The 14,959-nt window shown below is 63.8% G+C and overlaps 2 protein-coding genes across 5 annotated transcripts; one reads left to right on the forward strand and one right to left on the reverse strand.

Moving 5' to 3' along the window:
* The first annotated feature begins 321 nt into the window (after nt 1-321).
* MFSD12 (major facilitator superfamily domain containing 12) lies at nt 322-11,676 on the forward strand. 2 transcript variants are annotated; one of them, XM_025861430.2, is made up of 10 exons: nt 323-694; nt 5,168-5,378; nt 7,059-7,197; nt 7,294-7,476; nt 7,696-7,788; nt 7,872-7,964; nt 8,456-8,626; nt 8,705-8,799; nt 9,573-9,703; nt 9,808-11,676. In XM_025861430.2, exons 1-10 carry the CDS (start codon nt 397-399, stop codon nt 9,828-9,830), a joined length of 1,437 nt encoding a protein of 478 aa, XP_025717215.1. In that variant the 5' UTR covers nt 323-396; the 3' UTR covers nt 9,831-11,676. The 2 variants fall into 2 exon arrangements, with proteins under 2 accessions (XP_073743397.1, XP_025717215.1); XM_073887296.1 differs by lacking the exon at nt 9,808-11,676 and having other exon boundaries at nt 322-694; nt 9,505-9,640.
* On the reverse strand, nt 8,198-13,328 carry TEKTIP1 (tektin bundle interacting protein 1). Of its 3 annotated transcripts, none has more exons than XM_025861434.2 (4): nt 13,104-13,328; nt 10,902-11,140; nt 10,713-10,767; nt 8,198-10,605 (listed from the first exon to the last, which is right to left on the reverse strand). In XM_025861434.2, exons 1-4 carry the CDS (start codon nt 13,184-13,186, stop codon nt 10,338-10,340), a joined length of 645 nt encoding a protein of 214 aa, XP_025717219.1. In that variant the 5' UTR covers nt 13,187-13,328; the 3' UTR covers nt 8,198-10,337. The 3 variants fall into 3 exon arrangements, with proteins under 3 accessions (XP_025717219.1, XP_025717220.1, XP_073743398.1); XM_025861435.2 differs by having other exon boundaries at nt 10,713-10,823; XM_073887297.1 differs by lacking the exon at nt 10,713-10,767.
* Nucleotides 13,329-14,959: the final 1,631 nt, after the last annotated feature.

Raw genomic sequence — 14,959 nt, forward strand, 5'->3', positions numbered from 1 at the left:
AGGGTGGCGCGGGCCTGAAGGCAGGAGTCTGGGTGTGGGCGCCCCTTGCGTCGCCCCCCCAACCGGTGAGGGTCCCGCTAACGCCAAGGTGAGCCGTCGGGCGCTAGGACCGTCCCACCCCGTCGGCGCAGGGCGTGGGGGCCGGACTGGCCCCGAGGCCACGCCCCCCTCTGGTTAGTGGCTCTCGGGCCCCGGCGCGCGGCCCCGATTGGTGGAGGCGGCCGCCAGCATTCCCCGTCCCGCCCCACGCGGGCCTTAATCCGGGGTTCGGGGCCCTGCGGCTGCAGGCGCGCTCGGCCGGGCGGGCTTGGGCGGTGGCGCGGGGCGGGGGGGGCCGGGCGCTGACGGCTCGCGCGCGGGGGTTGCGTCGGGCCGGCCCGGGTACGGAGCGCGGCCATGGGCCCGGGGCCCCCGGCGGCCGGAGCGGGGGCGCCGCCGCGGCCACTGTCGGTGGCCGCGCGGCTGAGCTACGCGGTGGGCCACTTCCTCAACGACCTGTGCGCGTCCATGTGGTTCACCTACCTGCTGCTCTACCTGCACTCGGTGCGCGCCTACAGCTCGCGCGGCGCCGGCCTGCTGCTGCTGCTCGGCCAGGTGGCCGACGGGCTGTGCACGCCCCTCGTGGGCTACGAGGCCGACCGCGCCGCCGGCCACTGCGTCCGCTGCGGCCCCCGAAAGGCCTGGCACCTGGTCGGTAAGTCGCGGCCGAGCCTGTCCCCCCCCCTGGCTTGAGCCTCCCGCCTTCTGCCTGCCTGCCCCGGGGCCTGAGCCTCCCCCCTCTGCCTGCCCGCCCCGGGGGCCTGACCTCTCCTAGCCCGCTGCCTGCCTTGGGCTCCCGGCTCTGCCTGCCTGCCTGCCTGCCCTACTTACGTCCTGAACCTCCTCTGTCCCGCTGCTTAGTACCTTTCTACTGCCCCATCCTTCACCTCCTCCATTTGTCTGCTTAACTGCTCTGTACTTCTGCCACCTGACCACTCATGTGACCTTCCAGTGGCACTTCCCTTTGTCTTTCTGTCTGACCCCCATGGGCACCCTGAACCCTCTCTAGATTGGGTCTGACTGCCTGGTGCCACCTCTGTCAGCCGGCCTGGTCCGGCTTGACTTTTCCATTTGTCTGTCTGGGTGACAACTCTGTCCGAGTGAGGGTCAGGCTGCCTGGAGCCCCCTCTGTCAGTCTGTCCCATTTCTCCAGCGCACTCCTGCCCATCCTCTGCCCCATCATGGGGAACCTGGTGCTCGGGAGGTTTAGGGGTGCTGCGCTGGGGAGCCAAGACTTGGGGGCCAAATAAGACCGAAGAGGCAGGGGCCTGCGTGTGTCTGGCAGAGGAGGATGGGGTCTGCGGGCCCAACAGGGTCAGCGTGGGTCCTGGGGGAGTTGTCAGAACACCTCTGTTGGTGAGGGGAGGAGGCAGGTCCCCCAGGAGCTGAGGTGTCCTGCCCAGTGCACACACTTGATAAGGCCTGCCTCCCAGCATCCCTTCTCTGCCGCCATGGATCCTGGGCCATGAGATTAGCCCCAGCCGCTTTCTCTGCTGTTCTTTCCCTGGCAGAGGTGCCTGCTGCATCCTGGCATCTGGGTTCCGCTGGGCATTTCAGGAGACAGGCATAGGAATCCTGCCCAGTCCTGTGAATTCTGGGTGGCAGCTTTCTAGAAGATAGGAGGGGCTGACCACTGCCCTCCTTGCCCTTGGGAGCAGTGGCCAGGGAGGCAAGGATTCACCCTGGGCCCTGGCGAGTGCTGTTTTTGCAGGGTGCAGCAGATCTCCAAGTGGCCCAAGTGGCCGGATGTCAGGTTTCTTAGGCACTGAGGACACCCAGGCTGCTCTTGGGTCACTTGAGACCATAGCAGCCAGGGAGGGAAGCAGGGGGAGACAGGAGACTCCGACAGACTGGTGATCACCTTGTCTGAAAAACAGACGTGAGAGGTACCCGTCTTTGGGCCGACGTTGGGATTGCTTGCAGAGCTGAGCCTAGACTTCAATGCAGTTTTGTTCATAATAGATAAACTCATGGGGCGCCTGGGTGGCTCAGTTGGTTAAGCGACTGCCTTCGGCTCAGGTCATGATCCCGGAGTCCCGGGATCGAGTCCCGCATCGGGCTCCCTGCTCAGCGAGGAGCCTGCTTCTCCCTCTGGCCCTCCCCCCTCTCATGCTCTATCTCATGCTCTCTGTCTCTCATTCTCGCTCTCTCAAAATAAATAAATAAATCTTTAAAAAAAAAATAGATAAACTCATGGACAAACACACAAGACAGCTCCTAGGCCTGATAGGTGACAGAGGTGGGGAGTCTTTTCTCTGGGGCGGGCAAGGGAGACACCCCTGAGGAGACGGAGCCAGCTGTGGGAAGGTGGCTGAGCAGTGGACACTGCATGTGCCCCCAGGCCTGACTGTGTGCCCCTCTCGTAGGTGGGAGGGTCCACCTGACCCCGTAGGAAAGAATCTGAGTCCCCCCGGCAGAGGCAGGGGTTAGGCACCTTTGTAAATAAAGAACTGAAGGCTTTGTGTTTATGTAAAACAGGCCTGGGGGACCTCAAGGCCTCCATCTGCACCCCTTTTCTGCCTCAGGGTGAGCATGTGGGGAGATCCAGGAGGATCTGTGGAGAGAAGAAACTGGGGCAGCCCCTCTTGGCCTGATAAGTTGGCTTGAGTGAATCACCTTGGAAACAGTGCCCACTTCTCTTTATTTTTGCCTCTGAGCCTATGGGTGGTGGGTTCACTTTTCCCCTTAGCAGGCCCCCTGGGCTCCCCTGCTCTAGCCCAGAGAGGACCCTTCTAGCCCGGAGAGGACCCTTAGAGCCACACATGGATTTTTCCCGTGGGGTCCAGGCTGGGGCCTGTGGGTGAACTGGGTTTCATAAGGGAGAAGCGGAGCTCTGAAGCTTTGGGGATTTGAGGGATGAGTAGGAGTGTGTGTGGGAGGGGGCTTCCAACCCACTGAAAGAGCTGTGCAAGGGTGACACAGCACAGCTTTGAAGCTGCTGAGGCAGGAAGTGGCTGAGAGCCACAGGAGCTCCCACTTTCATACGTTAACTCCTGGTTCTCATGCTGACTTTGGGAGCTGGGTATTTTCAATGTCTGTACTTTTTTTTTTTTTAAAGATTTTATTTATTTATTTGACAGAGAGAGAGACACAGCGAGAGAGGGAACACAAGCAGGGGGAGTGGGAGAGGGAGAAGCAGGCTCCCTGCCAAGCAGGGAGCCCGATGTGAGGCTTGATCCCAGGACCCTGAGATCATGACCCGAGCCAAAGGCAGACGCATAATGACTGAGCCACCCAGGCGCCCCTCAATGTCTGTACTTTCTGGAAACTGTGGCCCAGGGAGGGAAAGTCACTTGCCCGAAGTCCCCCGGCCAGGCAGCCTCATCCAGGCAATGGTTAACCTGGCCTGGCCAGCTTCAGGGTAGATTCTGGCCAGGGCAGCACATTCTTCTGACCAGAGTCTACATAGTTTGTGCCTGGCCCTGAGGCGGCCCCGGGGGCCCCCAGGCATGAGCTTAGGTTGCCCCTCCCAGGCCCCAGTTCCAGAGAAAATAGCAAGGAAGGGTGCCTTTGCTTTCATTTCCCCATCCCAGGATGTGGAGGTAGCCCCAGGGCCTACGGCATGAGGTCCTGAGCCTGGAGGGAGAGGGGAAGGCCAGCTGCCAGGCCCAGCAGGGGAGGGTGCTGAGCTGGGCCTGTCCTGGCAGAGGGAAGGAGCATGGCTCAGGGCCCAGCGGCTCACACACTGAACCTGTCTTCATCTGGAAAGTGGGGAGAATAGGGACACCCACTTCTTGGGGCTGTAAGTGGATGACATTAGTATAATTATTCACTCACCCAAAAGATATGTGCCAGGCTCCGTGCTGGTGGCCAGGGCTCCAGAAGTGACCTCAAGAGACCTATTGCCCACTCTCCCAGAGCCCGGTCTCCGCTGGGGGAGGCAGACAGGAAACAAGCCGAGACAAAAGAATCCCTGTGTGGGCTAAGGCATGTGAGAGGAAAGCCGTGTTCAGATGGACTGTGTCAGCGCAGGGAGGGGACTGCTGGGGACTGTGGTGGTCAGGGAAGTGTCAGCACAGGGAGGGGACTGCTGGGGACTGCAGTGGTCAGGGAGAGCTTTGTTGAGGAGGTGGCATTTGAGTTCAGTCCTGAGGCACGAAAGGATGTGAGGGGAACAGTGGGCACAGCTGGTGCAAAGGCCCTGGGGCAGGACCGAGCCTGGTGTGCTGAGGCTAGGAGGCCTCCTGTGTGGCTGGAGCAAAGGTGGTGGTGGGGGGGCAGGTCCTGCAGGGCCTGTTGGCTGCCCCCGTGGACTTGGGCTTCTTCTGAGGTATCAGGTAAAGAAAAGACCCCCTCATGAGCTGATAGGGACACTGGGGCTCGGGGAGGGCAGGGTCCACTGTAGCTTCGCCCAGCATCACCTGGCCTCCCGACTGCTGGGCGCGCGGTGGGACGCTTGGCAGGAGCTGGGGGGAAGCCCTGTCAGGAGGCGGGAAAGCAAGCGTGTCTGTGGCGGGCAGTGCTCCAGGGGACCCCGCAGGTGCTCTGTGCTTCTGTTTCCCCACCTGTCACCAAGGGAGCACCCCTGGGGAGCCCGAGGCTAGCAGGGGGGAAGCCCCATTCCTGTCCTGTCTTATCACTTGGCCGTGGGTCCTGGCCCTGCTCCTGTCCTTGCAGCGCATGACCTTGGGAGCACAACAGCCCGTTGTACAAGTGTCTGTTTCCCCGTCAGACACTGGGGGCACATAACCTGAACTGACAGGTGGAGCCCTGCTGTCCTCTTGGGCTGCATGACCTCGGGGACCCCAGGGCTCCCTGCCTCGGTTTCCCCATTTTTTTAAGATTTTATTTATTTATTGGAGAGAGAGAGAGAGAGAGCGTGAGAGGGGAGAGGGTCAGAGGGAGAAGCAGACTCCCCGCCGAGCAGGGAGCCCGACGCGGGACTCGATCCCGGGACTCCAGGATCATGACCTGAGCCGAAGGCAGTCGCTTCACCAACTGAGCCACCCAGGCGCCCGTCGGTTTCCCCATTTGTCACAGGACCTACTCCCCAGGAAAGCCGTGGGCCGCGGACCCCCCACCCCAACTGTGACTGCGGCAGGGTCCCCACCCGGCCAGGCCCTGGGAGCCCGGGGCTGGTGCGGGAAGGCCCCGTGGTGTGACCTCCCCCCCGTCTGCTCACCCACAGGTACCATCTGTGTCCTGCTGTCCTTCCCCTTCATCTTCAGCCCGTGCCTGGGCTGCGGGGCAGCCACGCCCGAATGGGCCGCCCTCCTCTACTACGCGCCCTTCATCGTGATCTTCCAGTTCGGCTGGGCGGCGGCGCAGATCGCCCACCTCAGCCTCATCCCCGAGCTCGCCACCAGTGACCACGAGAAGGTGGAGCTCACGGCCCTCAGGTCCGGCCTCCGCGCGTGCACAGCGGGCCAGGCCGGGAGGCGGGGGCCCTTCTGCGTTCGGGCGCTGCTTGGCTGTGCGGCTCTGGGACAGCTGGTCCCCGCTCACGCGCCTGTAAAGCCGCATTAGTCGGCCGTTGCCGCGTTAGCGGCCACGGGCTGGCAGCTTCAGACAGCACGCACCTATCAGCTCACGGCTCCTGTGGGGTGGGGTCTGGCTCTGCTTAGCTGTATTTTCTTTTTTTTTTTTTAAATATTTGAGAGCGGGGGGGAGAGGGAGAATCTCAGACTCCACTCAGCGCGGAGCCTCACACGGGTCTCGATCTTGCGACCCTGAGGTCATGACCTGAGCGGAAACCAGGAGTTGGATGCTCGACCAACTGAGCCAGCCAGGCGCCCCACCACTTAGCTGTATTTTCTGCTCCGTGGTCTCCCGTCAGGGTACTGGTTAGGGCAGGGGTCTCAGCTTAGGTTTTTCTAAGGATTTCCTGATTAGGTCTGGGCCGCCCAGGATAATCTCCCTTAATTCTAGCTGCAGAATCCCTTTACCTTCACCACAAAATGTTGCCTCAACAAGGGGGTGACATCCCGTGTTCGTAGGTCCCCTCGCCCAGGGGAGGGACAAGACGGGGTGGGACCAGGGCCATCTTAGAATCCTGCCTGCAGGATGCAGCCAGCACTTGGCCTGTTGACTTGCTTGGGGTATTGACAGAGGTTCTGCTGGATAGGATGATAATAGGAGCATTTATGGAGTGCTTGCTGTGTGCAGGCACATTTCTAGGCCCTACACACCGGTTACTGTCTTTAATCCTCCTGGCCATCCCGAGATTTGTCACGTGTCCTTGAGAGGGTCTGAGCAGCATGCGTCCCGGTGGGACAGTGTGTGCCAGGAAGAGGGTAGGGGCTCGAGCTCCGGGAGGAAGGCCTAGAACAGGTGGTGGGGCCAGCGTGGCTGGAGCTCGGGGAAGGGCTGGCCCACGGGAGGGCGCCTGCGAGGTGTGCACGCCTCTTGCTGTCGTGGAAGCATCTTCAGTGCGACCCAGCCTGGCTTCCTCCCCACCCTGCCTTTGGGTTCCGCATTCGGGCGTGGCTGGCCCCAGTGACAGGGGTTGCCCAATGCCCAGGCCCCTGAGGGCCCCAGCTGGCGGGTGGCTTGTGAGACCAGGCTCTGGGGCATCTTCTACCGGCAGGCACTTCCCTGCCAGCCTTGTGGCCTCTTCACTTTGATCTCTGGGTATTGGTCCCACTCTCAGAAAGGGAAACTGAGTCCTCATGTGCGATCCAGAGGCTCTGCCCCCACACCCCCAGCCCCTGGAGGGGCACCGCTCCGGGGCTACAAGCAGGAGGGGCCCCAGATGCTTCCGGACCACGGAGCCCTGGCCCCGTCAAGGCCCAGGATCTGGGAACCAAGAATCCCCAATCCTGGCTTCTGAGCGTCTCAGATCTTCCCGGAGTCTCTGTACCCCCGGCCCCGGCAGCTGGGATGTCAGGGTGTAGTCGTGGGGTTGGCTGTCAGTCATCACATAACGGGGGGCAAGGGCTCTGCTGTGGCCACCCAGTGTTTGGCGGCCGAACGCCCCCCCAGCCAGAGATTCCCTGGAGGCCTGAAGTGGCTTTGGCAGCGTGGCCGGTGGCCGTGTGCTTTCCTGGGCCCCGCGCTGAAGCCCGCCCTGCCCCCGCCAGGTACGCCTTCACCGTGGTGGCCAGCATCACCGTGTACGGTGCCGCCTGGGTGCTGCTCCACCTGCAGGGCTCCCCGAGCTTGGGGGGGTCCCGCAGGGTCACTGACCAGCTGGGCATCCAAGACGTGCTGGTGTTCCAGGTGAGCGGGGCCTGGCTGGGACACCCCGGTGGCCCCAAACCCGGGGCCCGGGCTGAGAGCATGGCCGCTGACCCCTCTCTCCTGCCTGGCCTCCAGAACCTCTCCCTGCTGGTGGTGGGAGTTGGAGCCGTCTCTTCGCTGCTGTTCCATCTGGGCACCAGGGAAGGGCGCCGGCCTCGGGCGGAGGAGCCGGACGAGCACAGCCCGCTGCTGGCCCCCGCCACCGCCCGGCCCCTGCTGCTCTGGAAGCACTGGCTCCGAGAGCCGGCCTTCTATCAGGTGCACTGCCCCGGGGGGGGGGGGGGACAGGGGGGGGGGGGGTGCAGGGCTCTGGGCAGGGATGGTGGACATGGGGTGGGGGGGACACAGTTTCTTTGCCGCCCTCCCTCCGTCACTGCTCCCCGCCCACCAGCCTGGCGGCCAGTCACCACGAGCGGCTCACGTAGGCACCCCCCCCCGCAGCCCCCCGACCCGAGCCTTTGGTTTGCCTGCCCGCAGGTGGGCTTGCTGTACATGAGCACGAGGCTCATTGTGAACCTGTCCCAGACGTACATAGCCATGTATCTCACCTACTCCCTCAACCTGCCCAAGGTGAGCTGTGTGTGGGGGGGGCGCGGATGGCGCAGGGGGCGCGGCCCCGGCCTCCCGTGCCCACATCCACTCTGCCCCAACAGAAGTTCATCGCCACCATCCCGCTGGTGATGTACCTCAGCGGTTTCTGCTCCTCCTTCCTCATGAAGCCAGTCAACAAGTGCATCGGGAGGAATGTAAGTGGGCAGGATGGGCGGGGGGTGGGGGTGGGGGCCCCCACGGCTGAGGACGCCCGGGACCCCGAGAACCGGTGGCTCCGGACCGCGGCGTCCAGCCCGTGGCAGCCCCGGGTCTGGCTTCCGCGTGGCTCAGGGCTACAGCGCTCTAGGAGTCCGTGCTGCCTGGGGCCGTGGCCGGCGGTGGCCCGGAGCCCTGGAACTCTGGCCGCTGCAACTAAGAACTCGACACGTCACTGTGTTTGATTTTAATGGATCTGTGTCTGGCTGCAGCCAGCTCCGTCTCCACACAGCTGCCCAGGGCTGGCTTGGCACGCTTAGTGCCCCTGGCCCCAGAACCCTCTGAGGTCCGAGCTCGGGGTGCCGCAGGGAGGGGGTCCAGCTGGACCCCCTCCCTGCTGCGGCCGGGCATGGGGTACGGCCGGCTGAAGACCAGGGAGGGCAGGCGCCACGCAGTGAGGTGGCTCTGATGCTGGCCGGCTCCCCCGCAGCTGACCTACTTTGTGGGCCTCCTGGTGATCCTGGCCTTCGCCGCCTGGGTGGCACTGGCAGACGGGCTGGGCATGGCCGTGTATGCGGCGGCTGTGCTGCTGGGCACGGGCTGCGCCACCATCCTCGTCACCTCGCTGGCCATGACGGCCGACCTCATCGGCCCCCACACGGTGAGGCTGAGGGGCGGGGTTGGGGGCTGGGGGCCGCGGCTGGGCTGCGGGGGCTGACCTCCCTGCTCGTGTACCCAGCACAGCGGAGCCTTCGTGTACGGGGCCATGAGCTTCTCGGATAAAGTGGCCAATGGGCTGGCAGTCATGGCCATCCAGAGCCTGTATCCCTGCTCGTGAGTGCTCTTCGTTCACTTACTCGTTTAGTAAGAACGTGCTGTGCGTGCTGAGTGCCAGGCACTGCCCCAGGTCTGGGGGTTCGGCCTGGACGAAGGCCAGCACACGGGTGGGGCCCGCACACTGGGGAGACCCGCTTGTTCCTGACCTGTGGCACCTGGCAGGCTGTTGTGCGCTGGGGACACAGCGTCCGGACATACTGGGGAAGTAGGAGTGGGCAGGGCCAGGGCAAAGCCAGAATCTGTGTTCGGACCCTCAGAACCCAGGGTTCCGGATCCAGATGGTTCTAGACCACTCGGTGGAGACTTGTAGAAGCCTGGGATCTGGGAACAAAAGCCTGTTCCTCTGTCCTCACTGACTTGGGGGCAATACCGGCCCCTTTAATAAGCACAGAACTGTGTCATCCCAACCAGTGGCAAGGGGGTGTAGAAAACAGCACTCATGGAGACCTGTCTGGGGCAAGGGGTCAGGGAGGGCTTCCTTGAGGAGGTAACATGGGACCGGAGACCTGTTAGGGAGTTCCAGGCAAATGGGGAGGAACCACCAGTGCGAAGGTCCTGTGGTAGGACTGGGCTTGGCGTGTTGGAGGAACAGGGGGAGGCCCGTGCGGTTGGAGCAGAGTAAGGGCAGGGAGGGGATGGGGCAGATGTGGGAGGAGGGTGGGGGTGGTTGAGGGTGACCCCCGGGTTCTGGCTACCCAACAGCTGAGCAGGAGGTCCAGGCTGCAGGGACCTGACAGATGGCAACTCACCTGCTTCTGCCCTCCCCCTAGCTTGGAGATTTGCTGCAGGGCCTGCATGGGCTTCTACCGCTGGGTGATGGTGGCCGCCACTGGCGGTGTGGGCGTGGCCGCCACCCTCTGTCTCTGCAGCCTCCTCATCTGGCCCATTCGCCTGCGGAGTTGTGAGTCCCAGCCGCGCCCCACCCCCGCGGGCCAGGGGCTGGAGGGCTGGGTCCGGGGCAGCCCCCCCCCGCCACTGATTCCACCCCACCCCTTTCTCCTGCAGGGGACCCCGGAGCCCAGCCCTGATTCCACAGGCGCCACGGTTGCCGTCCTGTGCACATGAACTCTGTACGTTCCAGGCCCAGCTGAGGCCAGGAGCAGCCCTCCCTCCGTGCCGCCCCCACCTCCCATCCCTACCCCCCCCATCCTTGCTGGCTGTGGGGGCAGGACAGTCAGGATCCCAGACATGGAGCTCAGCCCTCTGGGATCCAGGGGTGCGCCCGGCTCACCCCTCACCCCAGGCTTGGGTGCAGTTTCCTACGTGCCGCCAGGTCCCTCGACCATGACGTGGTCAGTGAGCCTGACAGGAGCCTCAGGCGGGGGTAGGGAGGAGCAAGTCCCGTGCTCTGTGCCCAGGCCACTGCTGGACACGAATAAAGAGCCACCCGTGGGTGAGGGCTGTGGTCTCAGCTGTGTGCCCAGAGCCCAGAGTGCGGAGAGGACGGCTGGTGTGCCCTGCGTCTGTCCGCCTCTGGCCCAGTTTTGGTCACTGGCGTCTTGGTTGGGGGGGGCTCCCTTGATCTGGCCGCCGGATCACCCAAGGTCCCCGGGGTCCCCAGAGGTGGACGGATGCACGGGGGTGGGGTCCCTGCAGCGGGTGGTGTCGGGCAGCATGAACTTTATCAGTGGACGGGCGTGTAGATGGATGGCGGCCGCTGGCTGGTGGAGGGACAGTAAGGCTCCAGGTCCCATTGCCTGTAGTTCTGCGCGGTGTAGCGGGGGCGCTGGGCAACCGACAGGAACGGCACGTAGTCGGAGCCCTGCCGCGGTGACTCCGCCCGGTGCCGGGGCCTGTTGACCACTGTGGGGGGCCGGGACCCAGGTCACCGCCTGTCCCCGCGCAGTTTGAACCGCAGCCGAGGTGGCCTTGCTCCCCCGATCGCCCCCCCCTCCCCCCGCCCTGCTCACCGTATTCCTTGCCCCGGATGGGTCTGTCTGTCCACCACGTCCTGGGGGCCCTGTACTGGGCGGGGAGGGCAGGGTCGGACCAGGCGGTCTCCCGGAGGCGCTGGGTGTAGGCTGTTGGGGGCGGGGTAGGAAGTCATCTGTGGTCCTTGCCCCCCCTGCCCCTTGGGGCAGGCCAGGCTGAGCACTCACCCAAGGGCATGCTTTGCTCCCGGTGACCGTGACATCCATGCCATTGCGCATAGGCCTGGCGGTACGGGCTGTCCAGGGCCCGCGGGAGCCTGCACCGGGCTTCCCGGGACTCGGAGTTGGTCAGGCCGGTGTACCACAGCTGACTGGCTGCATCGCGCCCCATGGGGGCGTACTTCCAGCGCACTGCCTGCCTGATGGCCGGTGTCCAGCGGGGCCCCTCCACGGACAGGTAGTCATCGCTGAGGGGGTGAGGGCAGGAGACAGAGGCTGAGTCTGGGGCCCACCCCTGCCTCAAATGGGCCTTCTCACCCTCTGCCCTGCATTGCCGGCATGCGCACCCCCGGCCCCGCCCGGCAGAGGAGGGGGGGGGTGCTAAGCCCTGTAGTCCCCGCCCCTCTAACCCCCCGGGACCCTCATTAAAACGTCCACTGTGTCAGCACTTCCGGCCCGTCCCCCCCAGGGACAAGGGGTGGCAGGGGGGCGCCTGTGCCAGGAGGCCTCTGCTGCCAGAGCCCGTCCTAGGCTGGACATTAGGACAGCTTCCCTAAGGAGGCAGCTGCAGCCCAGTGCAGGTGGGTGTACAAAGGCCCTGGGGCAGCAGGGGACGGTGTAAGGAGCAGGGCTGCAGTGCAGAGATGGAAGTACGCTACCAACAATCAAGGTCGAGGGGCGCCCGGTGGCGCAGTCGGGGGAGCAAGTGACTCGATCTCGGGGTTGAGTTTGAGCCCCATGTTGGGTGTGGAGACGACTCAAAAATAAAATCTTAAAAACTGAATCTCTATGTGGTACCATTAAAAATAAAAGCAGGATAAAAAAACCCCAAAGTGGAAGAAACCCCCAAAGCTGCTAAAGCTGCAGGGAAACTTGCTTGGGCAGAAACTTCAAATGGCCGTTCCTTCCAGAAGGCCTGGTAGTAGCAGCACTGCCCGAGAAGACGAGCAGGCGCTTCGCCCCGGTGGTCGGGGCGCTGTTGACCACAGGCTCTTTCACCTGCGCCCTGCACAGCCCAGAGATCACGGAAAACTGGAAACCCACAGGTCTCCTTGAGGGTGGGTGAGCCTGGAAGGTTCTGGGACATCAGTCTTGGGAACCCGACACACACTGAGTTTGCCACGCGCTCAAAGGGGAACTTCACGATCATCTTGGGTACCCCGCCCTTGTGAAACAAACACTTCTGAACCGTAACGTGCCCAGGATTTGTAAAACACAATGACTATGGTCTAACGTAACGATGAGAAGTAGGTCTCTCTCGGTCAAATGTCAGTTTAACAAATGAAGAGCAGCACCTCAGAGCTGGACAAAAACCCCAAGCGAATGCTTGCTTGGTCCACAATCCAGAGAGTTCCTGCCCCTTGAAACAGCCTGAGGAAACAGTCCAGGTGAGCCACGGCCGCCGGCCCCTGCACCCGGGTTTCCAGCGTGTGCTGCACGTCCCCCTTCAGCACAGACGTGCAGTGGGGCGGCCCAAAGGCACCTGTCTTCCTACATCTGCACAGTCCCCCGTTACAGTGCATTTCCCCAGTCCGCTGCAGTGAAAGGGCCCCCCCAAATCCATGCCCACCTGGTATCTCAGAACCCCACTGGGAAACAGTCTCAGCAGACACAGTTGCTAAGCTGCAGGCCTCTGGGGCTGGGCTGGCCCTCGTGCAGTGCCTGGTGTCTCTGGAAGGGGGAGCCTGGACAGAGAAGGCTATGTGATGCCGGGGCACAGATCGGGGTGACGTGTCCTTAGAGGGCACCGAGGACTGCCAGAAACGCACTAGAACGGGGAGACCCTGCTCCCTTAGGCCCCAGAAGGAACCAGCCCTGACGACCCCTTGATCTCTGACTTGGGGCTTCCAGAACCGGGAGAGAGTAAATCTTTGTGGTTTCAGGCCCCAGCACCCCAGCCTGGTGGTTCTGTGAGAGGAGCTGCAGAAGACTCCTGGAGACACCTGGTCAGTTCTGCGGGCCATGCCCATGCCCACAGCGGAACCCTGACCTGCGGTGCCCACGCACACCCTGCTCTGGCCACAGGTGGGGAGGGGAGTACCAAGGTGCAGGTGGGGCAGGAGATGCGGGGTGCAGCCAGGTTAGGATGGGGTGAGGGTACAGCACCAACATGCCTTGACTGAAGAGTAAGTGACACACAAGAGAAGCCAAACCAAATGCCATCAGGCCTGAAACGCAGAGGTGGCGCATGGGGCCGTGGCGGGCACTCACCTGTACAGAGGTGCTGGGAAATCTGCTTCAAGGGTCCCCCGGGGGACGTAGGGCCGGGCAGCCTCCCGCCGCAGGGTCTGCATGTCTGCCTCTGGGTCCCCAGGGGCTCATGCCTGGAAGGCCTGTGGGGCCATTGTTGACAGTGACAAAGGCCACCCTCGGTGTCCCGGCAACGGTACTGGCCAGCGCTGGCCCCCACCCAGACAGCTCCCGCCCTCCCCCAGCGGAGGAGGTACGAGTGAGGCGGTGGCCGCGAGCCCCGGGCTCCCTGTGCCCGACCTGGGGCTCCCGCCTCCTCCTCTCTGGGCCCCTCACAACCACCCCGCGGGCTCTCTGGGCCGTGCCGTCCGGCGCACCCTTCCAGGAGCTCCAGCTGGGACGCCCCCCATTCCCAGCCCTCCCTCCTCACCCCCAACCCTGTCCCTCTTCTGCTTCTGAGATACACTCAGAGCCAGACCTGCAGGCATGCAGGCACAGCAGCTCGGTCCACAGTCCGCCAGTGCACCGAGGACACACAGACCACGGTCCCCCCGCGCTGCCCCGGGGACGGACCCCGAGCCCACGACGCTCGGGGAGGGAACCAGACACAGAAGGCCACACGGGGTGTGAGTCCATTTATGTGAAACATCCAGAACAGGCACATCCACGGACGGGAAGGGGGCTCGTGGGTGGTGGGGGGAGTGACAGCTGATGGGGACGGGGCTACAGAATGTTCTGGAGCCAGAGACAGCAGCACAACCTCACGAATGTACCAAAAATCACTGAATGACATCCTTTAAGATGGTAAATGGCAATGCATATTTTACCACAGTAACGAAAAACGTAACAAGAACTGGAAATGTGCCTGCCCCTCACTTGCACCTGCTCCTGGCTGCCTGGGCCGCGCCTCCTTCTGGCTCTGTGCCCGGCCCTGCTGCTGGGTCTCACGGCAGTCTCCTCCCTTCCCTCTCGGTGCACAGCCAGGGCTCCCGCCGCCTCGGGGTAGGAGCCCACGTCCCTGCAGCCCCCGCCCTGTCCCCTCCCCTGTGCGGCTCCAGAGGCTCCGCAGGGATTGCGCCCTCTGTCTGCAGCGCCACCCCTGCTCCCTGCTCTCCGGGCCCCTGATCACACAGCTCAATCTCTGGATTCAAAGGTGCCCTTCCCCAGGGCCTCCTGCCCCTGCCCCGTCGCAGCCACACGTGCTTCCCACCGTCCACCACAGACGGGGCCCATGAGGGCAGGCGCGGCGGTCTGGTGCCTCTGGTCCCCACTGCCCCGGACAGGGCTCCTCACCTGCAGGGAAGAGCCTGGGTGCCGGCCAGCCGTGGGCAGCTGCTCGCTGTAGGGGGGGCTCACCCCTCTTCTCAGGAACCCCTGGGGCCCCCTGACCTGCCGGGTCCTGCTAGAGTCACCACTCCTCTGGCCTGGGCTGGCTTTCCTCTCCGGCCCCAAGACCCTCTGCTCCCCTTGATCACCTCCAAATCCCCCTCTCCTATGGTCCTCATGGCGTCCTCAGCCCCCGCTCCTGCCGCCCCCCCACGTCCTCCCCTGCGGCCTCCCCGCCCCCCACGGGCCCCTGCCCCTGGCCTGTGCCTCACGCCCCACGACTACTAAATCACCTTCCCTTTCCCGCAAAAGCCACATTCAAGGATCAACAGAAACAACTCTTGCCTGCCCCCCCCGCCAGCCTCCCCTGAGATGCTGGGCCAGCGAGGTCACCCACTGGCCTCAGTTTCCCCGCCTGTCAGGTGGAGGTGGCAGCAGCGCCTGCCCCACCTGAGAGCTGCTGTGCGGCCCCCTCACCCCTAACCGCCCCCCCGTCCTCGTCTGCCCCCCGCCCCCGGCCCCCTCACCCCTAACCGCCCCCCCGTCCTCGT

This window comes from Callorhinus ursinus, unplaced genomic scaffold, assembly GCF_003265705.2.
Source record: "Callorhinus ursinus isolate GAN/ISIS: 27379988/994484 unplaced genomic scaffold, GSC_fseal_2.0 scaffold77, whole genome shotgun sequence".
Classification (NCBI taxonomy): Eukaryota; Metazoa; Chordata; class Mammalia; order Carnivora; family Otariidae; genus Callorhinus; species Callorhinus ursinus.

What these genes read in the sequence shown, in the direction of transcription:
- MFSD12 (XM_025861430.2), top strand. Translation starts at nt 397, where the DNA reads ATGGGCCCGGGGCCCCCGGCGGCCGGAGCGGGGGCGCCGCCGCGGCCA. An exon ending in ACCTCATCGGCCCCCACACG is followed by an intron (nt 8,627 to 8,704) that starts GTGAGGCTGAGG and finishes TCGTGTACCCAG; the next exon opens with CACAGCGGAGCCTTCGTGTA. An exon ending in CAGAGCCTGTATCCCTGCTC is followed by an intron (nt 8,800 to 9,572) that starts GTGAGTGCTCTT and finishes CCCTCCCCCTAG; the next exon opens with CTTGGAGATTTGCTGCAGGG.
- TEKTIP1 (XM_025861434.2), bottom strand. Translation starts at nt 13,186, where the DNA reads ATGCAGACCCTGCGGCGGGAGGCTGCCCGGCCCTACGTCCCCCGGGGG. An exon ending in GGAGCAAAGCATGCCCTTGG is followed by an intron (nt 10,768 to 10,901) that starts GTGAGTGCTCAG and finishes CTCCCCGCCCAG; the next exon opens with TACAGGGCCCCCAGGACGTG. An exon ending in CATCCGGGGCAAGGAATACG is followed by an intron (nt 10,606 to 10,712) that starts GTGAGCAGGGCG and finishes GGCCCCCCACAG; the next exon opens with TGGTCAACAGGCCCCGGCAC.